General features: G+C 42.6%; 1 protein-coding gene, 1 long non-coding RNA gene and 1 other non-coding gene across 10 annotated transcripts in view; 1 reads left to right on the top strand and 2 right to left on the bottom strand.

Annotated features, from left to right (window-relative positions):
- Window positions 1-7,529: 7,529 nt before the first annotated feature.
- The window catches only part of LOC107221484 (protein disabled), a 24,261-nt gene continuing 6,494 nt past the window's right edge, over window positions 7,530-25,296 (bottom strand). Inside the window, exons 2-9 of one of the 8 annotated variants that reach the window (XM_046741689.1) lie at window positions 22,730-22,944; window positions 21,664-21,708; window positions 21,401-21,544; window positions 17,104-17,244; window positions 14,867-15,115; window positions 14,486-14,776; window positions 11,178-13,982; window positions 7,530-10,534 (exon numbers count right to left, since the gene is read on the bottom strand). In XM_046741689.1, coding sequence (XP_046597645.1) covers window positions 9,101-10,534; window positions 11,178-13,982; window positions 14,486-14,776; window positions 14,867-15,115; window positions 17,104-17,244; window positions 21,401-21,544; window positions 21,664-21,708; window positions 22,730-22,944 — 5,324 coding nt within the window. In that variant the 3' untranslated portion in view covers window positions 7,530-9,100. Of the gene's footprint in view, window positions 10,535-11,177; window positions 13,983-14,485; window positions 14,777-14,866; window positions 15,116-17,103; window positions 17,245-17,546; window positions 17,743-19,258; window positions 19,426-21,400; window positions 21,545-21,663; window positions 21,725-22,729; window positions 22,945-25,296 lie in introns of those variants that run through there. The other 7 variants (XM_046741690.1, XM_015660488.2, XM_015660487.2 and 4 more) reach the window with 7 other exon arrangements.
- On the top strand, window positions 17,676-24,023 carry LOC124294759. Its single transcript, XR_006904689.1, has 3 exons — window positions 17,676-17,790; window positions 22,751-22,928; window positions 23,782-24,023. It is a non-coding gene; the product is annotated as an uncharacterized LOC124294759 (long non-coding RNA).
- On the bottom strand, window positions 23,281-23,353 carry Trnav-aac. Its single transcript has one exon. It is a non-coding gene; the product is annotated as a tRNA-Val (tRNA).

Below are 25,296 nucleotides of genomic sequence, written 5' to 3'. Positions count from 1 at the left end.
CTGTGCACAACGTAACGTTGCGTAGAGTAATCAACGTTCAAGTAATGCGGAAGTTTCCACAGGTGTAAGTGACTAAGTTTAAGAATAGTTAGCCGGCTAACACAAGACTAAAGTCTGTCTATCGGACGTCTTACGAATGTCGTGAGACGCGACTTTGGATTCCTAAAAGCGAACAAGATTTTTCCCAAAGTACGGCGAAGAGTTTTTTACGCGGTTCTCTCGAAGCTTTAGAAATTTTCTCTTAATTGAAGCGAGCCGTAGGCGAATCTGACTGAAATTGCAATCTGAGCGTTCGAGAAAATTTTTACCACGATTCGGTATCGCCGTTTTGCAACGATCGAATCCTGTTTGATCGAGGGATGAAAATGTATTATACATACATGGTGCATGTGTTCTGTATTTCTCGTCTTTCTCGCTGAGGTATTTCTAATAACAGCAAACATCTCGTTTCCGCTTTTAACTCCCCTCACTTTCGCCCGAGAAATCCTCCGGCTACGTAAAATCGCGATTCAAACCCCTGCGTTGTGCAATCTGTTTGCGAATAAAAAAGAAATTTAACTTCTCAAGTCAATGGTATTAAAAAACGTTTTCCGACGTACAAAGAAATCTTCGAGCCTCGGTAGGAACTGTAATATGAATTTCAAAATTCGCCAAAAATTACAAACTACAAGACTTAGTTTCTTAGGCAAAAAACTTGAACGGAAATGCCTTGACTACGGTAGATAAAAGCTTCGTTTTATTTCCGACCGTTTGTACTTATTTTTACGAGGAATCGGATTTTGTTACAAAAATGTGTAAAAAAAAGGTGACAATTTTTTTTTTATTCTTCTTCCAACCCAATTGGGCCTTTTCGAAATACGAAACACCGGCTGTTCAACCGGGTTCTAACAGCGTTGAAAACTTTCAAGCGACGCGACACCGCACAAAGGGCCCGTTTTTAATATAAGCTTCGGCTTCTTCGAAGCTTGCGGATGATGCAGCCCTCAAAGCAGTTTAATATAAATATTTTCAGAGCTTTCAGAGCATTGTCTCGCGCTTTTTATTCCAGCGCAGAGGTACGTTTCTGCGTTACCGAACGGGCCGATTATCCCTCGATCCCTCGTCTTTGGGGATGGAAAGGGTGGGAGGGGCGGGAAGGGGGAAAATAAAGAGGGGAGGAAGAGGCGAAACGCCCGTTTTACCCCAACTCGCGTATTATAACCTGAGTAAGTAAATATCGCGATGCGAAAGTCACTTCGATCTTCAGTTTTTGCCGCTGATGTTTCTTCGCCGGATTCCAAATTCCGCGAGTTCCTCAACTCTGCTCAATTTCACAAACCTGCAGGTTAGATTCGTACCACCCTTAATATTATTTCGTACGCTATAATTTTGTAATTTTTATTTTCAACTGAACCCGAGCGATACTTTTGGCTTTTTGAAAATCGTTTGGCAGTTTTGTTTTCCGGTAAATTAATTCTTTTGTGCAAATTTTAGGCCCACTTGAGCAGATTCAAAATTGTTGAAATCTGGTAGATTCGTTTTTCGTCAATTTCAATCTACGATAGTTTTCACTGTCCTTTATTTAAGATACTATTTTTTTGAAATTTACTGAAACACTTTTTTCATTGGGTTCGTGTCGTTGAATATTCCACTTTACAATCTCGTACTGAGATCGATTACGATAACAAGAAAAATGGCGATACCGAATTAGATGCTAAGAAATAATTCGTCATGCAGTAAAATCTAACGAATCTTCAAGACATCCGGAGCGATTCTAATCGAAGCATCGATATCCAAGCCTTTCTTTATAACTCCAGTATTATTTCTATTCATCTATTTTTGTATATCGTGAGATTTTTGTAATTTCCAAACATAATAATTAAATAAATACTAAATCTACTAGCGTCCTGTAATAAAATTAATAAAATGTATTTACCGATTTTTTGTCAACGAACCCGCTTAAAAGGAACGGAATTCTGATCGATAAAAATTGAACGAACGGTAGAATTTTGACATTGAACTTTAAAAGACGGACCCACATCGAATCTCTCTTAAAATTTCGAGCGCCTGATACTCGACGTAATTTTTGACACGCTTGTTAAACTTTGGACCGCGTGAAAAAATCGGGTCAGCGGTATTAAACGCGCGATGCTTTTCGACTATGCCGTGAATATTTTTACCCCGCCTAGTCCATGGTCGCTGATTACACTCGCGCGCGGTTTGCACTTTGAACGTGTCGAAAGTCTTGAAATTTCATCACCTGACTAACAATTACCGGTTTGAAGTGTGCACCGCCACGTGTATAATGGCGTGTTTGAAGGGGGTTAGGGGTAGTAAAAAGGTGTAGGGTGTACCACAAGAGGCGTGTTATAGAAGCGAGAGCATGAAGCGGGACGTTTATCAATATTCCATAAGCTTAGTAAAAACCGTCGAGTGTTTGATGCCTCCTATAGTTTCTTCTCGCGTTAGCAATCCAGCGAGCGCCTCCCTTGGACGAGGGGCCGAATTTGCATCGCATTGAATTTCAAATCAGCCGATCGTCGAGGGTTGCGGGAACGAAACTTCGAGTGTTACTCAGGAGGAAATGAAATTATTAATATAATCTCGCCGCATGCCCCAAAGGCTGCTGCGTGGCAATTCCGAAAAGTAAAGGGCTCGAGCTAAATTAACGCCGCTCCGAACAGACTCGTTTTGATGGAGAAAAAAATTAAAAAAAAAAAAAAAAAAAGGAAAATCAAAGCTCAACTTTGACTCGGGGACAAATATTTATTGACGGCTGAAGATTCGCAGGGGATGAAAAGAGCTGAACGTCGAATTTATACTTACACCGATGTATAAGATCTGCAGCTAGCGTGTTCGTCGGCAAAGTAGGGATGAAAAAGCTCCCGAGGAATAGCAAAGGAGGCTTTATACCCTGTATTAAAACGTTACGTACGCTACATGTATACAAACGTTACCGTGCAGCTTTTCGAAAAGGTGCAAAGCCGACAGTATTCTTTGTGTCGGGCACGCAAAGACCACTTCACACTCCTTTGCCCACTCCCGGTTCTTTGCTTCTTAAAGTCCCACCCCCACCCCCCCCCCCCCTCCCGCGTCCTCGTTTTCCTCTTACAATTTTCTCTCCCTCCCCCCTTCAGTTCTACAGCGGCAAAAACTTACGCCACGCGTTCGTCTTTCTTCTCTTCCTCGCCCGGCAACCATACTCGAGGGTTCCCTTTGAGTCGGGATATTTACCAACATCCAAAATGGCGGAATAATCTTCGACGAGCCGCTGCGAAGTGGAAGAGAAATAGTCGACAGCGTGCTAAGACTTTTTTTACACTTCGAACTTATCGCCAGGTGCAATCGTCCTGAATTCAAAAATCTCTCACACTTTTTGCCACGCCTCGGTTCGGTCGAGAGCTTGAACAATATATCCGTTCTTGCTAAAAGATTATTCCTCAGTCTCGACTAGCTTCCATTGCAGAATTTTCCCGCACGCCTTTGAGTTTTCCAGAAATTGAATTTTGCAAATTCTCGCCTTGGTATCGCACTTCAATTAATAGCACTGTACAAATTCATCCTAATGAAAAGCTAGTTTTTCGTTTTGTACCGAAGCCGGTAGCAAGTATTCAATTTCCTGACCATTCAATCACCTCCGTCCTTGTTTCAAATTTCGAAACCCGCGATGAAATTGTAGCAAAACGTTCTCAACGTACATTCGATCGCAACATCGGCTCGACATCTCGCCGGGCTTTCGAAGCAGGTGAAGAAGTTCAGCCGGTAATAATTGTTTCGAACCAGTGAAGTGTGGCGGGCCGAGAACAACCAGGCAACTTGTATTGTGCGTCTGGCCCGCATGTCCACGTACGAAAAGTACTCAAGGCTCGTACTGCAGTGGCATTGTGCTGCGGAAGGAGCGAAGGGCGAGCATGTAAAAGTACTCGCGGGCCAAGAGAGAGAGAGAGAGAGAGAGAGAGATCGAGAGGGCGAAAAGCACGCAGGGGATGACTAAATGAACCACCACCGCCACCGCCGCACTCGACTGGCAAATGCAACTGGCTGAAAGGCAACGAGAAATGTTTATAATTGGGATTGTTTCGCCGTGCTTATAGCTCGCTGACGGCGTCGAGGTTGCCGTTTGACATCACTCCGTGGCCACCAGGGTTACGCCAATACCATCCATGGCTTCAATCCCCGGCTACCGCGGTGTTTTTTCCTCCCCGCCCCGGACTCAGCACCCTTGACGACGTCTGAGCTGGGAGAAACGTGTAAATCGAGCTTTTCTTACATATGCTCGATAGCTTTATGGAGGATGGCCGTGACTTTATCGACGACGGTTGATCGGACTTGTCGCAATATTTATTTATCCCATGACCATTCGATCGATGGAGAAAAATTGTACCGCGACGGTGATGTAACCGTGAAAATTGAAAATTCTATCGTCACTCGTAATTGTAACAGTTGGTATTTTGAACCGAGCTTTTGCTTCATTCCGAATCGCGAAGAGCTTGATTCTCGAAAACTATATTTTCTTGCAACCGTTGCGAAAATTTAACGCTCGTGCAAGAATGAATCGACGTTAAAGCCTTGTTTAACTAAAAAGGTAGAGCAACAGCGAACAAACTGATTTTGCGTTGCAATTAGAAAAAAAGGATCGACGATAGCGCAAAATTTTTACACGTACCCCGTTTTTCCTGATTCCAACAATATTCAAACAGTTTCTTTTAACGATACCAGTTTCACTCAATTTTTCCAGTCACTGTAACAAATGAAATTTTTCTCAGTGTATTGCAAAATTTAACGTGGAGCAAGAAAATGGTCTCGTAAAAGTCCACACCGTTCAATTTTGAAACTGTCATTTCCAATCCAACTTCAGTACTTGAAAAACGAACAAAGTTGAAAAACTTGACGCTTAAGATCGAATTTGACAAACAAACTTTGCCCAAAAAATTATATTATCTATACTCGTTACTTGGACGAATTTTATGTTTCAAAGGACCGGAATCTCTCGGGTATTTTCGGTAAAAGCTTCGTCTATGGAAAGTCTAGCGAGCTTTTCGTTGCAAGCTTACTACAGCAACGAGTTATTATTTCGAGAATTCTACTCACTCGTCTTACCCGCAGTCGAGTTGTTGCAAAGTCCGCGACTCTGCCAGCCGGGGAATAAATCGGCAAAGGGCGAATCGGGTGTGCGAAAGCTTTCGCGTAATTCGCTCCTTTTCCGGGCGGAGCTTTCTCCCGGTTTTCCTCGCCCCTCGCCGAGGCTTACGGGCACTCGATATATCGCGGGGATCACTCGCCCCCCTCGCAATGAGCGGCACAATAAAAGAGCATTAGTTGGCGGCTTTGTCGCGATTCGTCGTTCACAATGGACGGATCGCGCTCTCTCCGCACCGGCAAAACCACTTCACGCGGATACGCCGCACAAGCACCCGGTAAACAAGAAGACAAAGCCGAATTTTCCTCGCCTCTTCTCTCCTGAACTCTGATGCCACCCCCGCACTCGTTCCCCCCTCTTATTTAATCCAGATTTCTCTTAACTTCGCCATCGACTCGACCCAATACTTGTCGGACCTTCGACCGTTTTCACGATCATTCGCCAAATGGTTTCGTGACTTTTGCCTCCAGCAATTGAAATTAGTCTGCTGTATCAGATTTATAGTGACGTTACCTCAACTATTTTCATTTATTAACAATAATTTTTCAATTGAATTCACCGTAACACCATCAGAACACCATTTTTTATAGTAATTAGAAAAATTCAGTAAAACAGGTATCGTTAAAAAAAACTGTTTGAATATATTGTAATACATTTTGCGCTATCGCCGATCCTTTTTTGGTAATTGCAACGCAAAATCAGTTTGGGAGGTTTACTCTACTTTTTTAGTCAAACAAGGCTCTAGCAACAGTGATCGTAATGAGAAAGAATAGTAACGGATACCAGACTTTCCGGTAACGGCTAGAAAACTAATTTTCGTTTTCTATCTAGAACTATATTTGTCGATTGTGGTTAAAAAATGAAAATAGTTAAGGACTGAGCGAATTTTCATCGAATGGTGTTCAACTTTACCGCGTATCACACGATAACAATAAGACAGATTACGCATGCTTTCGGCTCACAAAACTTTTCGATAAGCTCAAATAAAAATGAATTTTTCCCTTGTCAACCAAAATTTTTATTCACGTAATAAATTCAATAAATTTCATCACATACAATGTTCTTTATTCCGGTATTAAAGTATCATACTTATATTATTACCTCGACCACGTAAGACAAGATCGAACAAATTAACAATAAATTCATGCAGATTTGGGCGAAGAAATGCGTGAAAATACATTAAGCATTCTTTTACCAACCGGTGGACCCATTTCATTTTCCTTTTAATTCAACAGTGTTGTTTTTTAAACGAACTCTGGAGAATCGTTGTACATTTTGCGGATACGTTTTATTTATTTATTTATTTATTTTTTCAAACAAATTGCACAGGATTCGCGCAGGTCGATTTTAACGCCTGCATAGCTATCCGGAGAAAAGTTAACAAATGAATTATTGCATGAACACATAAGTCGTTAATGTGATTTCAATAATACCTACATCAGTGAAACGTTCTTACAATCATATCAATGAATGTACACAGTACAATATATTGACATAAAAATATGTTATTCCCTTCAGCGTATTTCTACATTTGATTGGTTATTGATCCGTGTATATGTGATAAAATGTACGCGTACGGACTAATAATTGGAACGATGTCTTTCGCATCGTCAATTAATTTATAATACAAGCAATGCCAAAGAGTCCGAAACTATTCCACAATCAACAAAATTATAACAACGATCAATAAGTCTGACTCGTAATTCGGGGATGTATATTTATTATTATTTCGCGACGATCTACGTGCGTGACATTTTGCCAATTGCAAATTCCCTGCATCGCGTCAATCAGTTACACGCGTATAAACAGACATTGTATACTTGTAAAGGGGTCGTTCGACAAATACGTTCGCTTTTGGGGTCGTGAATGGTTCGAATTTTGGATTTTGCAATACCTCAAGTACGTTTCTTTGTGGAAAATCTTAAATACAGATCGAACTTTGAATCATGGAACAAAAAGGGTGGCGAAAGGGGGGAGGGGAGGGATCGAGATTTGTGACGTATTATTTTCGGGGGCCCGGCCGAACGAACCTTGTTACATGGGGTATGTGTTTAAGATCGTTCAAAAAAACGAACGTATTTGTCGACCGGCCCCAAATCGTTTAAATTTACGACAATGCGGCGTAATTTTTTTCTTCTCCGCGTCTTACATTATGCACGTATGTATTAATGTGTATATTTTATAAAATCTTCAACACACCGTTACACGTATTATATACACAAAGTATTTACTTATTTGTCTTTTTCTTTTTTTTTTTTGTAGATAAATTTAGGCAATAAATATACACATATATGTATTTGTACAAACATATGTATATGATTTGTAGCGATTGAGAGATTTGGGAATATTGAATTTCGACGTATAATTTTTAGGGTACATTTACAGATATATTATATGTTTATATATTATGGTTTTGTTTTTTTTTTTGTTGTTTTTTTTTTGTTGTTTTTTTCTTCGTTTTTTTAAGGTTTTTTGTTTTTTTCTCTCGCATCGTTTGCAACACACGACTACCGGCCGCAAGGAAATTTTAGAGAAATGAAAACTGCGTCACGAGTCGATATTTTTTGTTTACTTTCTTTACAATCGTGAACGGGTAAGTTTTTTCAAAAATTTTCCCATCTATTTGTTTATGCACGACACGCGCGTACGTTGATGATGTGTATGATTAGTTGCATTTAAAAGTTTTTTTTCTGCTTCTCTTCTCTTCGTCTTATCATCGTCGTCATTATTCTTATTACTATTAATATATTATAACTATTATTATTGTTGTTGTTATTATTATTATCATTACCATTGTTGTTGTTGTTGTTGTTATTTTATTATCCTTCTTCTACCATGTAATCTACAGATTTACAGTGGTCCAGACTGCGTGGTGTAAAAACTTTACGCAACATGAGTATTGACCTAAAAATACAATACGCAACATATGTATTCAATATTATTATCTTTCACTTGAAAATTTCCGTCAACCGATTGTTCATGCTACCGAATCGACTGTGTATTCAGCTTTAGGAGCAGAAAAAAAATATAATTATGGAATGACTTGATTTTCATACAGAGTACGGCGAATGGAAACTTGAGCCACGAACTGACACGGAATTGTTTCAAATTAATTCATTAAATCAAGTTGCGAAAAATTACAAGTTACGAGAATATAGGCAATCGTTTGATTTATTATTATCATTATTATTATTGTTGTTGTTGTTGTTATTAATTTTATTACTGTTTCTATGTTTTTATTATTATTACCATTATAATAGTTATAAACGTAACGAAACAGGCAATACATCATTATTTACAAACCTGAAGCTGTAATAAAATCGAGAAAATGACAAAAAGCGTAAAACGAAACTTGAACGATTATCACAATCGTCGACTAGAAATTCTATAGGAAACAATATACGTATGGTATGCAACATGTGCATTGTAGATATAAGACGTATTTATTTATTTATTTATATATATATATATACGCGAACGAAAGACGCTAGTTAGTCAAACATTATTAACCTGAATTATTATCAAATTTTTTTTCCGCACCCAGCAGTTACATTTATACCGTTTCTCAAGTGCAATCTTTCTCACCCACTGAAAAATGTCAGTCACGAAATTAGCAAAATACGTTCGCATCGATAAGCCACATTATCGTTATGTATAATATAATCGCTTCAAACTTTCGACAATCTCTCTTCGAACACCGAGCGATTCGCTTGATTATCTCTCTTTCCCTCGGCGTATTTGATTGAAATAACAAACAGAAAATTGATTGGAAATGAAAATAAGAAATTCGGACGTACGCGATTATCCGTAACATTATATATATATATAGCATAAAAATCATTCGTCCTAGATGAGACAAAAAACAATAACACGAAATTGCTCGAAACTATCTTCAATCCCCTTGGAAATATACAAAAAAAAGCAAGCAAATAAAAAAAAAAAAAATACCTGCCGTTATTAAATACCGTAAACGCGTACGGATCAGTTAAAAAAATCATCGTCGTCAAAAGGATCGCTCTCGCGAACGAATATGTTAACGGATTCGGATTTCTTTATGTACTGTATGTCGGTTTTGATTTTCCCGCCAGCGGAGCACTTCATTTGCCGCGAACTTTTGAGCGGTAAGGTGGTAGCGCGTTCGGGCACGCAATCGTCCAATTCAGACTTAAAATTAAAAGCGTCATCGTCGAACCTCGGATCGCCGTTGAAAAATGAATCCCTCCCGCTGTCCTCCGAGACGAAACCATCGGCGGATAAGGGGTCCTTGGTGTCCCTCGGCAGTTCCTCGGGGGTGGCTTTAAGGTCCGAGCCAAGCCTCTGCCGGTCGGAAGTGTCACTCGACACGCTGGCCGTGGGTGTGAGCTCGTCCTCGTAAGGCGAGTGACGGTAACCGCTCCTCTTGTAGGACCTCGGTTCCCTTCTCAACGCGTGCTCCTTAACCCCTCGGGGACTGAGGGCGGCCGTTTCGACCGGTATCTTCTGCGGCTCGACGTCGACGGTGAGACGAGACTCCGGCCCCGCGGCGACGAACGGATCGCTCGCGGCCTCGTCCGGCTCCTGGGTAAAGTCGTCCTCGAACGGCGACCCCTGTGACTTGGTCTGCGCGCGAGACTTGTGTCGGTTTATCCTGCGTCGGTGCAGGGTGTCGCTTTTCGTCGGGGGCCCGTCGGGCCCCTCGGACCAACAGCGCTCCGGCCACCCTTCAAACTCCTGATCGCTGCCCCAGTAGCTCTCGCGGCTGCGCGAACGCCGCGGCCGGTGCATGTAAGCGTCCGAATCGTTGTCGCTGCACTCGGAACGCGAGACGGGATATTTCGGCCTCGGATCGGCGTAGCCCGGCTCGGCGTTTCGGCTCTCCGTAGCGCTGTTGGGCCTCTTGGGCCAGACGCGCTTGCGCGCGGCCGAGTAGCGCGGCGAGTCCTCCCCCCTCTCTTCGCCGTATTCGTCCTCCCAACCCGACGGCGCGTAGTCCCGAGGTCGCTCGCGGCTGCAGCACCGTCCCGCCTCGTGGTGGCGGTAGGGATCTCGGGTGTAGGTGTACTCGGCCTCGGGCCCCCGCCGGCCCCAGAACCGGCCCGCTTCCTCCTCGCGGCACCGTCGCCGCTCGTATTCGTTCGACCAGCGTCGGGCCCACCGCTCGTCCTCGTCGTAGCCCATGCTCTCCTGGCTGCTGAAACGGTCCCGGTCCTCTTCGGCCCACAGCGCCATTCTGCGCTTGCGCTCCTCCTCGTAGGACGGGTGATCCTGCGCCCAGAAACCCTCTCGGTCCCCGCTCCACGGACGCGGCTTGCTGCTCTGCTTCGGTCGGCACTTCCAGTGACCCTTGTACGGCGGCTCCTCTTCCCCACCCGGGTGATCCTTGTACGGGATTTTGCGCGAGTAACGAAGCCCTCGGTGATCCTCCTCCCACCGGCCCTGATTCATTGTTGCAAAAATTTTAATTAGTAGGAGAACGGAATCTTATTGCTGTTTTATTCTTCAATGCGATGGATGAGACAGATAATTCAACTACCGCGATCAGGGAAGTCGAGGTAAAATACTCACATTAAGCAAATAATCAATTTGTACTCCTTGTATAACGAGTCCGTTTCCTAAAGTCATGACCAAAAAACAACGAGGCATTCCTGAAGTAACACTTCCGTTGGCAAAATAAATAAAAGTGCGAAGCAGAATGAACATTTCATTGTAAAAAAAAAGAATTAAATTTTGTCTTCGTATATTTCTATAGCATTAATTATATCCTTATTATTGATATTACCATTTTTATTACCATTGTAATTACTATCGTAATATTCATTACTCAACTAGAAAAAAAAAAAAAAAAATTTCAGTAACCAATTAAAAGTATTTACGACGAATCAAAATCTCTTCAATTTTGTCCATTTTCTCTATAGTTCAATTATTTCAGAAATAGGGCCGATACTTGATTCAATTTTCTCCAAACACGGTATGCACAGATATAAATTACAAGAACCATTTATGATTAAGTTTTTTTGAATACAATATCCCGTTACAAATGTCATCTACAATTAAATGAAAAGTCAAATTTCAAACTCACAACATTGCACTGCTCCTCGTGCCACGGCGAAACATCCCTCGACCTGTGCGCCCCTTTTATCCAGGAGGAACCGCGCCCTTTGCGAACTGGACGCTCCCGGAAGCCCCTCTCCTTGTCAACGGGCCCCGGGGGTGGAGGGCTACCGTGATCGTAGTAGCCCCGCGGGTCGTCGAACCCGGTCTGATGCCGAGGCGGGGGTGGCTTTCCGCCGCTCCCCCAGAAAGCGTCATCCCTAGGCCTTCCGTTGCTGCCCTCGCTCTCCTCCTCGTCCTTCCACTCGTTGTCGCTGTCCCCGGAGTTGCGATTAACGGCTGGTTTGAAGGGTGGCTCGTCCTTGCCTTGGAACTCCTTGCCATCGGGAGACCACGGCGACGTTCCACCGACGGATCCGGCGCCCTCGCCGGACGATTTGTCCGAGTGGAAGACGTTCGAGTCAAACTTTGCCCAGTTGGCATCGTCCTTGGCCTCGTCCTTTTCAGGCTTACTCTCAGCGGCTGGAAAGGGAGAAAACGTGTCCTCGAACCCGGAAGTACTTCCGACCTTCGCCTGACCTGAACTAAGCTTCTGGGTCCCACCGCTGATCAGCACCTCCTCGAAAATTTCCATCGAGACCAACGTCAGATCGTCTTCTTTTTTGTCTGTGACCTTCTTCGGACTGCTTGGAGGATGCTTGAGGGACTTCGTCAACGGCTTTGAGAAGAGACTCATCAGGTCGACGCTCGGTGGTGTAGATTTGAGCTCCGTTTTGGCCGTGTATGACGGACTTCCGCTCATCGTCTCCTCTACTTGATCCTCTCTGTCTTCTTTTGTCGTCTGCTCGACCGTCTCCTCGATTATTTCTCGCAAAGCCGCGTATCTGTCGCTAGATGATTTTGTCTCCGTTTTTTCCGCCATCACAATCTTCGCTTCCTCTTTGCTCTCCGGCTCCTCCGGTTGTTCGACCCCGTTCGAATCCGCCTCCTTGTCAATTTCCACTCCTGTCCCATCTTTCGCTGATCCAATATTGTCTTCCACTCTGCTTTCCTCCTTATCCTGTTGACCTACCGGCTCCTCGTCCTCCTCTTTCGAATCCTCCTTCTCCTCGGTAGAGCCGTTCACCGTATCATCAAGGTCATCGTCCTCAGCCTCGGCCTTCGGAGCCTGCTTAACGATCGGCGGTAGATCGACGGTCAAACCAGCCTTCGGAATGACCGAGTTCTTGGCCTGGCACTCGACGCTCTTTTGGTCATCTTCCAGGCGATTGGGTGACGTCTCCGTCTCCTCTTCCGCCTGAACCTTGTCAGCTTCTTCCACTTCGACTTCCGATTCATCTAGATCCTGCCTCTTCTCCTCTTCCTCACCAGCCTCGCGATCCTGTTTCTGCTGTTCGAGTTCCAGGAGTTCCCTAAAGACAGCGTACTTGTCGTAGGCGTTCTGCTCGGTCTGTTTTATGCCCTGGTCAAAGTCGGCTGTGAAAAGTGGTTCCCCGACTACGAAGGAGCTTTCAGCCTGTTTAGCAGGATGTAGCTTGGTCGGTACTTCGGGCTCATTTTGCTCCTTGCCGTCGGAGGCTGTGATCTCCTTAGCCGTGAGTGAGGCGAGACACTCGGTGAGTTGCTGAAGAGTGAGACTGGTCAGCTCTGTGACGTTCATCCCGAGAGCGTTGGCAAGGTCACCAAGATTGGTAGACGTCAACTGGCTGAGGGTGATGTCGAGGGACGGCTTGGACTTCTTAGTTTCGGTGACGCTAGTCGTGGTGGTCGACGAGCTGCTGTGCAGCAGAGACGAGAGGGTGGTCGGCGCCATGGTCGTAAACGAGTCCTCGAACTTGGAGGTCGGGAAGGCGTTTGCGAGCTCCGACCTCTTCGGTAGCTGGGGCGGAGCTGGAGGTGGTGGACTAAAGTCGTCGTCAAATCTGTTCCTGATGTCCTTACCCCCAGGACTTTTTCGCAGGTCCTTCCTCGTCGGCGACGGCGAGGCCTCCTTCCGCTGAATGAAGTCATAGTGGAAGTGACCGTCGGTGTGCGGTGGCCTCGGCGGAGGTTTTACGGTGCTCCTTCCACCTTGCTTCTTCGGTGGAAGTGGCGGCGGGTTTATCAGGATGCTTCCGGCGCCCCGAGGCGGTGGTTCTGGCACTATGTCCAGCTCCGCGCTTGAGCTTGAAAGCCGGGAGTTGGCGTCCGAGGAACCAGAGCGCAGTGGCGAGGCCGGGGAGTCGTTGTTGGACGTGAAATCAACTGGAAACGGCCGGTCCATGGACTGGCCCCTACTTCCGGCCAGATCAATGTCGAACTCCCGTTTCCGCACCGACTGCAGGTACTTCTTAGGACTGGGGAGCCTCACCAGAGCCTGAACACTTTCCGTCGACTCCTTCGATTCCGACTTATTGAGACTCTTCTGTGGCGGGACCTCTTCCGGCGGAAGCGATACTGACAGTGGCTGAAGGTGCAGGGCTCGTGGTGAACCCACACGGCGCGCCTTCGGCGACTCGGTCTTGGACACGACGATCTGTTCGGCGGTCTCGAAGCTGTTGAAGTCCGCGAAGTTGCTGTCCTCGAATCCCTCGCTTCCACTCCCCAAGGGCGCCCCCTGAACGGGAATCGGCTCCAGCGGATCTTGGGAGAGGTTGAAGTTCGCCGGAAACGTGTCGCCTGAGGTAGTCGTGACCAGATCCTTCAGCACCTTCTTTGGCGGGTTTTTCAGGTGTTGAAAGAAGTCCTTCTTATCCACGTACGGCTTTATCAAACCCGTTCCCAGCGGGTCCAACTCCGTGAACACGTCGATCTGCGGACTCTTTCGAAGCGTTGGCGTCACGCTCAACGATGCCTGGAAAGACAACGTCGTGTTACACTCTCAAAGAGCTGAAACTTAACGACACTCTCCGACGAACCTACCACCTTGTGTCACTTGAACTAACTTCGTACTGTAAAACATGGACGTTGTAACCGGGGTGGACTAATGTAGGACAATATGTTCAGAGATCAATTCGTAAATTAAACGTCAGATTATACCATCAGATACTACCCCTGATGAGATACGGGCATTCGGAAGAAAAAGGTGAAGACTTGACATGAGACAGTGTTATGATGACACTTGATTGTAGAGTCCATAAAAGTCGGCACCAAGTTGTTCATCGATTGCATAATTAAACGTCCGATATTGTATTACTACAATAGTAAGGATGTAACCGCAAGCCCAAAGTACCCCCTAAAATCGACGGATTTCCTCAATTCACCTCGACCTCAATTCAACGTCTTCCACTACAGAGTCATGGTTCAACGAAACAACGATACAGCGCGTAAACTAACCAGCGGTAGAAACGAACTTACAGAATCCCGATCCTTATCCCCTGATGAATTCTGGTTGCCGGCCGCAGCTTTCATGGCAAGACTGGACAGCTCTCCCTCGTTGAATAGGTTTTCCGTTTCCTTGTCGAACCAGTGAACGGAGCCCTGAGGCGGTGGTGTTTTACTCGCCAAAGTGGTGGCCGGACTGGAGGTCGTCGAGGTGGTAACAGCGGGTAAGGTTTGCTGGCGTTCAAGGTGTCCCCTTTTCGCTGAAGACGGTGGCGGCGGAAGAATTGGCTGAACGGTTTCCCTCGCCTGAGACATTTCGGAGAGCTGAAAGCGGTCGAAGAAGGATTTGACGGGACATTCGGCGGCTGGAAGAGAGACGAAATCTCGACGGACGTGGGTTTTCAAGTGGCTCACCTTCATGTTGGCGAACGAATCGCCGAAAGGGTCGGTCTCGAATGGGTCTTCGTACGGCGGCCTTGGATTGTCCGGCGTGATCTTGTCCATCTGGTGGATTCCCTGCTGCAACGAGTTCAGCTCGAACTGTAGATCGAGGAGGTCGGCTATCACGCCACCCTGGACCTCGGGCTTCCTCTCCGCCGGCTTTTCCGCCTCGGAATTTAGCGCCCTTATCCTGTGAGCGACCGCCTCGCTTCCGGCGGCCCCCTGCGATGAGTACGGGTATAATATCACGATGAATATGTACTAGGGTGGATCATTTTTTAATTTTTTGAGTTTTTAAGGTACCACTCGAAAAAGTTTTGTCACATACTAAAAAAACAACTGTCGTAAAGCCCCGAGGACCACCCCAGTATACGAGTATACCTTGTATGCTTTCGTTTAACCAATTTTTCTCACTTTTACGGTGTAATCAGTTCACTAGTTTTATACGGACAAGTGCGGTTGGCGATTTTAGCAAATTGCAGTTCGGTAGCCGAGTTTATTTCTCTGTTCATGCTCTAATTCGATCGTGGTTAGAAATACACTGTGTGACTTGTCGATGTTCAGCTCAAAACTTTACCGTCAAGGAAAAAAAATGAAGAAAAATTATACGCCGTGGGGTGAGAACAGAGCGGTTATTCAGTCTTGACCTTAGTCGTCTATTCGTTGACTAACTGCTGCCTACATTAAACAGCGTTCTGTCATACTTGACTTTAATGTGTATATATACGCTCAATTTCAATGATTATTGCTATTTTCAAGCGTACGCTTATAGCGTAGAAACGAGATTAAACGTATTATCGAAATAAGAGTAGCAGTGAAAAGTTCTTTGACACGGTTTCAACAAACGTATTCATATATTTATAGCCTGTGTAATGAGAAATCCTGTGAGAAAAATATCAACGTTTAACAGATAATTTATAGCACTGCTCGCGAAGAAATTATACTCTGCAATTTTTCACCACACAATACATGTAGGTATGTGAGATCAAAATTTACCGCAGACGTGATTTTACTCTCGGTAAATTCCGGACAGATTTAACTCAACTGCAGACAGCAACTAACTTAATTGCGAGAATTATAAACAACGACTGTAGCATTCGTTGTGTGCGTAGCCTGGGTGTAGAGTGTCACTGTGGGTCGCCTTCCGTTTCCGGTTTTATAGATAAAAGAAAATCCATTCTTTGACCTAGTTTCTTTGCTAGAACCCAGACAGGAAAAACTTGAAAAATGAATGAAAGTGCAGCCTGAACAATTCTCGACATGCTCTCGATTGAAGGCGTTTCTATTTTTAGACACGGCGATATCGACGCCCGTCTAAATAATATACAATAATACCACAATACTCTATCGACACTTTGCGATATCAGGTCAGCGATGTCGGGTGTCTGCAACGCAAATACCCACCTGAAGATCTTCGGCAACCCCTTAAAAAAATTTCTAGATCTGATGGAGATATTTATTGAATGAAATTACCCAGATTATCAGCTCAGCAATCTCGGGAAAAACACGAACTGCATAAATCGGTGTTTGAAAAATTATTTAATATCGTTCCGCCGCAACGAAACAAAATTTTTTTTTCATTTTTTAAAAGTAATCCGTTTTGTCTTATTATTAGTTCGAATATTTTGACGCACCGAGAGAAATTTTTAGTTCCGTTTTTTTTTAACCATTTTCATTTTTTACCGCAATCGAAAAATATAGTTCTAGGTAGGAAATGAAGATTAGTTTTCTAACTGTTACCGGAAAGTCCAGTATCCGTTACTATTCTTTCTCATCGCGGTCGCTCTTGCTAGATTTTCTTGCAACTGTTGCGAAAATTTAATGCTCGTGCAAGAATAAATTGACGTTAAAGCCTTGTTCGACTAAAAAAGTAGAGTAAACCTCAGAAACTGATTCAGGGTTGCAATAACCAAAAAAGGATCGACGATAGAGCAAAATGGTTAGGCGTACCTCGTTTTTCCTAATTCCAACAATATTCAAACAGTTTTTTTAACGATACCAGTTTTACTGAATTTTTCGAGTTACTATAAAAAATGAAATTTTTCTCAATACGTTAAAGAAAATGTCAAGTACATTTTGTACGCTTAAATGTACCACCGAAATCTGCTATGCGGTCGAAAATTCGGAAAAGAAAAAAAAAAAAAAAAAAGTTCCCGTTTCGCTGATGCTGTTACATAAATTTTGATAGTATATGTATATATTTTTTTTACCTTCGTATCAGGCGCCGGCTCCACGAATATACCGCTCCGAAATTTGATAGCATTTTGTTCAATATGCTGCTTGGCAAGCTCGATCTCCTTCTTCTTAAGATCGAAGACGACCTGGAATAGATCTCGCATCGCCAAAACGACCTGTAAATTATTTTAAAACGACAGTTACTTTAGTTACGCCATACCCGAACACATAAGAAAAATAAAGTAGAAAAAACATAGAATTTATTTTCTCCTCGTCACTGCGAAGAAATAATTTCCACACGGCGATATACTCGCTAACGAATGATAAACAAGGCGTTCGTTATAAATTTCTAGTCCAACGAACGACGTTTCGATTTCGCCAATCTTTCGCGTGTAATCTGCTGATCCGAGAAAAACACTCCTCGGTGTAAATTTAATTGCAAAACATTCGTAATACGCAGCGCGTCGCATTGTCTTACAATTGGACGGTAATTAATTTCTCCGCACTCTTCGACGACGCGTATATTTTTACACTAATCACGATTCGTGCACAATCGACTCGACAAGACTGACCTGCAGGCACCAAAGGCCAAAAGTAAACACTCGTGTCTCAACTCCTCGACGCACTGCAGGCGACGTTTACTCGGGACGACCGTCAACCAACCAACCCAAATGCCATCGTCCATTAAACGCGAATGACACTCTTGGATGGTTGGGAAAAAGGTACCGTTTTTACCGTTCGTTCGCTAATATTTAAGGCATGTGCGTCCTGCGGGAAAGAGTCGCGAAACGTCGGTATTAAAAATCGTTTTCTTGTTTTCTTCAGTCTTGAATCTCCGAATAGAACAGAGAGGGGAAAAAAAACGAGCAGATTTTACTCAAAAATGCCGGAAAAGGGAAAAGATGTTGTTATCTATATTTTCTTTTCTTTTCTTTACTACAAATGGAGCAGAATTACTCCGCACACAGTTTATCGAACAAGAATCCCATGTTTCGCTCTTTTACTGCAGTTTTGAGCAAAATCTGTTCTCTCATTATCTCCGTGAATGAGAGTGAAAGAAATTGTAGAGACAATTTAAAAAAATAAAAATCAAATATCCCGACTCACTTCTTCTAAACCGTTCTTAATTTAACCGGGGTTTTGGATATATCTTCTGAACTTGGAGATAATTTTTCGTGAGCGAGCCAATTTTTTTATTTCTTTTTGTTCACCTTGCACCGACGATTCTACGCAAGTTTGAAATTTTGCGTCATCTCGATTAGCTGTAAAATTGCAAATTTCCGACCACGCACAATTTCCGTCCCGCAACTTATTATCTGATTATCCGCAATCCGCAGTTTCTCAGTTTAAAATCAAGCCACTTGCAGTAAAGGTGACTCACTTAGGAATTGTGCTAGTATTTCAGCCAACGAATACGAATATATTCTTGGCCTTACCTAACGGTGAAAAACGCGCGTGATTTTCGCTCGCGGTGCGGATAATATTCGCAACGCGACGCGACGTTCGGAATTAATTATCGTCGTAATGATTGTGGAGCTGAAGGTATTCCTGGTTATTATTGCGCTTTTTCAATTACACCATGGTAAAAATTGCGATCCTGCGATCAATGGGTGAAGGAGAAAAGGAGAGAAACAGAGAAATGGATAGTGGGGAAGGATTAGGATCTAGGCGAAGCGCGTCTAGTCATCGATCTATGCCTTTTCCAATATTTACAGTTACGTACACTGCGAGTAACGAGTTCAAGTTTCGCCTACTGCATATAATTTCAGGCATTCATATCGTCCTCGTTTAGTATTTGAAACGTGAACTACATGCGCGACAGCGAAGAAACGAAATTTTCGTAAATATCCGACAATCTTCCCGTCGAGCGATTTTATCATGAATGAAAGTCACTTTCAGAAATTTCTAAGGAAAGTTAGCTCACAATTTTTGGTCACTTCCCGCTTCCTCGACCCGAGTATAATTTTAGGCACTTTAACAGAGTCTGGATGTTCAATTTGATTGAATTAACGAAGCCAAGATCAGGATCGTGAAGCCAGCAATCGTTCCTTTCCTTTATCGCCTACGCAACAATTTACAGTGTATTTAATCAGTGCTCGCGTATCGCACAATTTACGGTACGTTCAATTAAAACACAGTCTGAATTTATGAAACTTGTAACAAAAATGTCAAACCGTCGATGCAGCTCACCTTAAATAAATCATACAAACTGGCGCAACAATTGGACATGTCTCTGTTTTTTAACGTCGAAAAATAAAAGTAAGCAAGCGAGAAATTGGAATGAAATTTATGGAAGATTTGCTCCTAATTGTACGTGTAGTAGCATCTCCAAGAAACTGGCGTGATAATCTTTATTTCTAATCCGGTATTCTCTTGCATAACGTCTCGTGTTACGGCTCGCGAACGGATGTTTTTATATACACGTGTATCTGGAACCTGCTGTATCTAAGCTTTGTCCAAGTAACTCGACACTCGAATCGAGGCCAGAAATTTTCTTCGACGTGAGGTAATTAATTCATGGGTTATTTTATTCGACCGTCACGCCATACGGATGCTAAATATTTTAATCGAAGAGATTGTTAAATGCAATTGAATTTCACTGAGCTTAAAGAACATACTTTGGTACAAGTGACATCATACGTGTAATTACTTTACTCAATCTAGGTGTTAAATTGAATATTATTTAGTCTGATTATAATTTTTTTGTCTACGATTAAACTGGCGTCAATGATAAATACAAAATTTTGGAAATTCGCGAACTAAAACAAGCCGCTTTAGACCGGCCATCGAACTTCCTGCTATCACAATGCAGATTCCAAGTTCACAGAGAAAAATAAAAGAATAACGTGCGATTCGAACTTTGAACTACTAATTCAGATTCGCGATTAACGATTTTAAAGCCATAGGGCATCTTTGCGTTCTGTCTTTGGTAAGCTTTTCATTTTCCGGGTTGCCTGGATTTATAATGGACTCGTTGATATAACAGTTACGTCCCACGGCCTGGCTCACGATACAGTCGACAACAGTACCAAGTTTCATCAAAATCCAAATGTATCCAGTCTTTTATTCCAGCTTATCGATTGCGTCAAATTTAAATTCTTCAGAACTTCTGAATATTGTTGGGATTACGAAAAACGAGGTACGCGTAACCACGAGCGTTAAATTTTCGCAACAGTTGCAAGAAAATCTAGTAACGTTGATCGTGACGATAAAGAATAGCAACGGATACCAGACTTTTCGGTAACGGCTAGAAAAGTAATTTTCATTTCCTACCTGGAACTATATTTTTCGATTGTGATAAAAAAATGAAAATAATTAAGGACTGAGCGGTAACCGTAACTAAAAATTTCTCTCAGTCTGACCTTAGATTCTTAATTAACGATCCAAAAAACCTGCCAAGCAATCGATTCGATACCAACAACGTATTTTCTACGTGTGGTATAAACGATGCTTTAAGGGATGCCGATCTGGGAATACGACGTGTAAGGTGCGATTACGAGAAGCGAATAATCGATTTACTTTCATCAACTTGACGAAGTTACGTTAGAGAGGGTGGCCGGTTGCGGCTCGATCACACTTCTCGGCTCTACGTTACATCCACATTCATCCCGTAATAGTAGGCGAAGTGAAGCCGCTCGGTGATAATCCGCATCACAAGAAGCAACGAAGCGCGAAAGCGAGACAACGAGACAAACCGGCATGCATAGTTCGATCCTAGACGAACTCCTCTCCACCTTTGTACGCGTGCACGTAACGCAATTATTCCCATACACTTGTCCACATCCTCGCCCCTTGTGCATACACCTACTTCTAATCTCCTTATCCGTTGCTGCATCGAATCGATGTGATCCAAACGACTCGAGGGGTCGTGAATTTTCAACCCCGACAACTCGTCCACAACCCCCAGAACCGAATCCTCCCTCCTCCGAACCGCGGATTATTACCACATTGGCTCTACGGATTTGGCAAACGTCATTTCGCGATATTCTCTCGCTTGCTGGTCGATCCTATTTTTTTATTTTTCTTCTTTCAATCGTTAGATTTTTCTGTAACTTCTGAAGTTTTCTCGTTCGATACGTGGATCTATAATACTATTGATACTGATTTTAGTCTACTTGTAATATTTCTCAGCCTTGATTAGCTATGCTCGCAATTTGGTTTAGACTGTTCCAAAATACGATATTTTGGGCCCGTAAGACCGCAAATATACGTTGAGAACGCACAGAATGGTGAGAATTGTTTGGCGCGTAATCGATTCTACGTATAATAATAAGAAGAGAGGAAAATGTTCCGATCAGAAGTGCACTTCGTGTATAAATTTGCAAATTTTACCTGACTGGCTGCCTTGTCGGTTTTTATGCCAAAGAACCGATGCCCGGTGTCCGGCGATCCGAATATGTAACCAAAGGCCCTTGAGTCGCTCATATCCTGAGCGATGAAGGATATCTTGTGAACAGGATGGTGATAAAGGCAGTCCTGGAGGAAAAGTGAGCGAAAATTTTTATAATTGAAAATTTGCCAAGTTTCCGGCCTATCGTATTCAACGATTATATGGAAATATCGCGCGATGATAAAACACGTAATCATTTACTTACCGGCATTGAAATTCTCCGCAAAACTGAGTGCCATGCAAGGTGCCGCTAAATCAATCCAATGCTATAAAAATTTAGCGAAACTAAGTAGGTGCAGGGCTGCTAGAGTATGAGGTGAACGGGTTTTGGGTGTTTATTTGTTGTCTTTGCTTTTTTGAAAAGACCAGACGTCGATAAAAATGAATCGCGACGACGCGACGGTGAAAAAAAAATAAACAAATAAATAAATAATTGAGAAACATTCGTGTGAAAAAAAAAATACGAAATTACGTACAACGTAACAATTTGCACAGCGGTTCTTAAAAAAGCTCAGCAGGATTCACATTTTATAAAAAATTCAGGCTTATGTTTGGGTAAAAATTTGTCGGTAACATAAATTAACTGCAGACGTTTTAAAACTACATCTCGATACGTGGATTTGCACAACGATCATGCTTTGTAACAATTTTGTGAAATAATATTGTCTGTTGTACTGTTTACATCGATTTATTGACAATTGTAATACTTCGTGACCGTGCAATGAAAATTTGAAAGAAACGACATCTTGTAAATTAGTTGGATTGTAAATATTCACGCTAATGATATTGATTATAATTTTACAATGTTGCGTGAAACGCGTGCAGCAAGATGCAGGTTATTAATTGCTTACGTAATAACAAATAATCGTTTGCAGTCGTAAAATTCGCTTAATGTACAGCTCTCAGATATTCAAACCAAATTTTGGCACAAAAACACGAGAGAAACAACATCGATAGAGGAAAGATAATTTACGTTTACATATAAAAATTGCGTGGAAACTGTCAAGCATTTTTCTCTAGAAAATAACTATCTTCTACGCAATACCAATTATCGTACGAAATCGAGAGTGAATAATTGTTTAAATAATAAAACAACAAGACAAAAGCTGAATTACCAACGTCGACAACCTAGCGATAAAAAAAATTTACAAATAGTAGAGGTAAAAGAGAGAGAGAGAGAGAGAGAGAGAAAAAAATAAATAAATAAAAACAGAAATAGTCAAAGAAAATATCGCACGCTTACGATAATTAATGGAGAAAAGAAATCTCACCCCAGTTTTTTCGTCCCGCAGTCGGAGACCCTCGATGCTGACCTGAACAGCGATTCTTTGCTTGTGCTCACCTGCCGCCCGGATCGCCATTTTCAGATCCGCCAGGGCGGCCTGGCACATCCGGTCTCCGCGTGCTTCCGAGACTTCCAAAATCCCGATCAGCTTCGCCTTGAAGGAGACGCCTTCGCCGAGGAACCGGGTTGGCTCATTTTTGACTGCAAATAGATACGGGAGACGTCCGATTATTATTATTATAAATAATGTAGTTGGAAAAATTCGGAAAAATAAAGTTTCGATGGAGTGAAATTCCGAAAATTAATATATATTACTCGACGAGTGGTTGGAAAAAATCGGAAAAAACCCGAAGATCGGAACGAACGTTAGATCCGTGTTTTACCGCACCTCGAGTAATTTGTATTCACTTTTCTAATTCGCAAAATACTTGAGTGCGAGAAGACAACTACGATTAGAATCAAAAATCAAAATAGAGTCGGATGAAATGGAATGAAATTAAAACGAAAGAAAAAAAAAAGTTTAATAAAAAAAATTTATGTTTCCGCCCGGGATCGAACCGGGGACCTTCCGCGTGTTAGGCGGATGTGATAACCACTACACCACGGAAACACGATGATGACGTTACTTCTATTTCTGTACACATCCGCAGTACGAAGCATATTTTTAACATTACATAAATTCAATGCAAAAATCCGTAAACAAAGTCTCTGACAAGTTGAAATGTAAATCGAAAATAATATTCAAGAAAAAGAATATTGTTTCGTAATGAATTCCAATAAGATGTATATATATATACATATATATATATATCTTAGATAAGAGATACATACTTCGTTATACGTAAAAATTATTATACTTGGTTAATTAGATGAATTATTTGTTCAATAGAGCTTCCACATCACGATATCCATGACATTAATGAAAAATCAATAAAACACTTGTATACACTGTAATAATCAATGCCAGTTCGTGCTTATTTATTGTACAACAAAACTTCAATCTCACAAAGTATCATTATTTATATCGTTATTTTGCAGGTTCGGAGTAATCAAAATTGTTCGTTGGCACGCGCGTTATAATTGAAAAAGAGAACAAAACATAATAAAAAAAACTAAATAAATAAAAACCTCATCGCTCCTAACGAACAATCCGCAATGTTATGCAAGAGGATTTCAGATATACAATAATTTGAATCTACGTTTATATCTAATTTTAACGAAAACAGGCGATTCGTCGAGATGCATGTGTTATTTGTGTCAATTCATGATCTTTTGATCTAACAAAATGCTTAGTCGGACTGTTTAAATCGACTAAACATTTTGTTGGATCAAAAGATCTTGAATCGCGGTAAAAAAAAAAAAATAAAAAAAAAACCTTTATCGCGCCTCCGGTGTCAGCGTAACAACGGGCACTTAAAAAAATATTGTCGTCACCGCGTGAATATCACGGGCAACGACAGCGTGGCGCCAGCGATGGTTAAAATCGCGAAATTGAATCGCAGCCGGCATATCTACGGGGGGGAGGCCGATCACGATATCACGCCGATAAACCGGAGCGAATGAATGAGAATTTGGCTACCAGCTGAGATCAATCGGGACTTGAAATCTGATACCGGTTGGCGGAGCAGCCAACGAATATTGTGAGTGAGTACAGCGTAGAAAACACACACACACAAACACACACACACACACACAAGGCGACGTGATCACTGGACCACGACTCTAGCTGGTCCAATATCGCGGCTTTGTCACACTCGAGAGAATTCTAATTTTCCGTCGATCCCCCGCAAATTGTACGCAGAAAGTAATAAAACAACGTCCGGGCGGATGAATTTCGAATACCGTAAAAAATACCGTCGCTCTGTGTTTGTTTGTTTTTCGCGTTTTTATTTATTTATTTATTTATTTATTAATTTATTTTTTCTTTGCTTTCGCCTGATAAAAATGTTTCAGCGACGCTCGAGCGACGAGGAGCGGAAAAGATGAAGTAAGACCAGCGAGCTTTGTTCGGCTTTAAAAACCTTCTACTTCCCTCTAATGACCGCGTTGGCACATTTGTTCAAACCTACTCAACTCCAGCAGTTCCCGTCTGGTGTTCAACACTCAAGAGGCCAACTGTCGACACTCGACGAGTAGTCCATCAGGGTCCTGGTCCTGAGGCGAGGTTTGACAGCATTGATCCTTTTTTATTCCGCACTTGCCCCGCGGCCACGCGCCTTTTTATTTTTATTTTTATCGCACTCGTTTTCGCAAAACTGCACTCGAAACGTCCTCGTAATACCCACGACAACAACAACAACAATAACAATAATAATAATAACGATCACCTATCGCTTGGTTTCTTTTTTTAAATTTTTATTCTTACATTTTTTACACGGCTTATAAACCAACCCGCATCGTATTAAAACGTAGCTTTTTCTCCAAACACAAGCGTGTAGTAAAATAAATAATGGTTTAGAATATCACCTGCGATCATAATCAATTCGAATTGAAGGTGATAAAAAATGGATGAAATTAAGGAGGGCGATAAAAGAATTTCACATAGATAAATCG

Source organism: Neodiprion lecontei, chromosome 5 (assembly GCF_021901455.1).
Source record: "Neodiprion lecontei isolate iyNeoLeco1 chromosome 5, iyNeoLeco1.1, whole genome shotgun sequence".
Lineage (NCBI taxonomy): Eukaryota > Metazoa > Arthropoda > Insecta > Hymenoptera > Diprionidae > Neodiprion > Neodiprion lecontei.
This window is presented reverse-complemented; position numbering and strand designations above follow the sequence as displayed.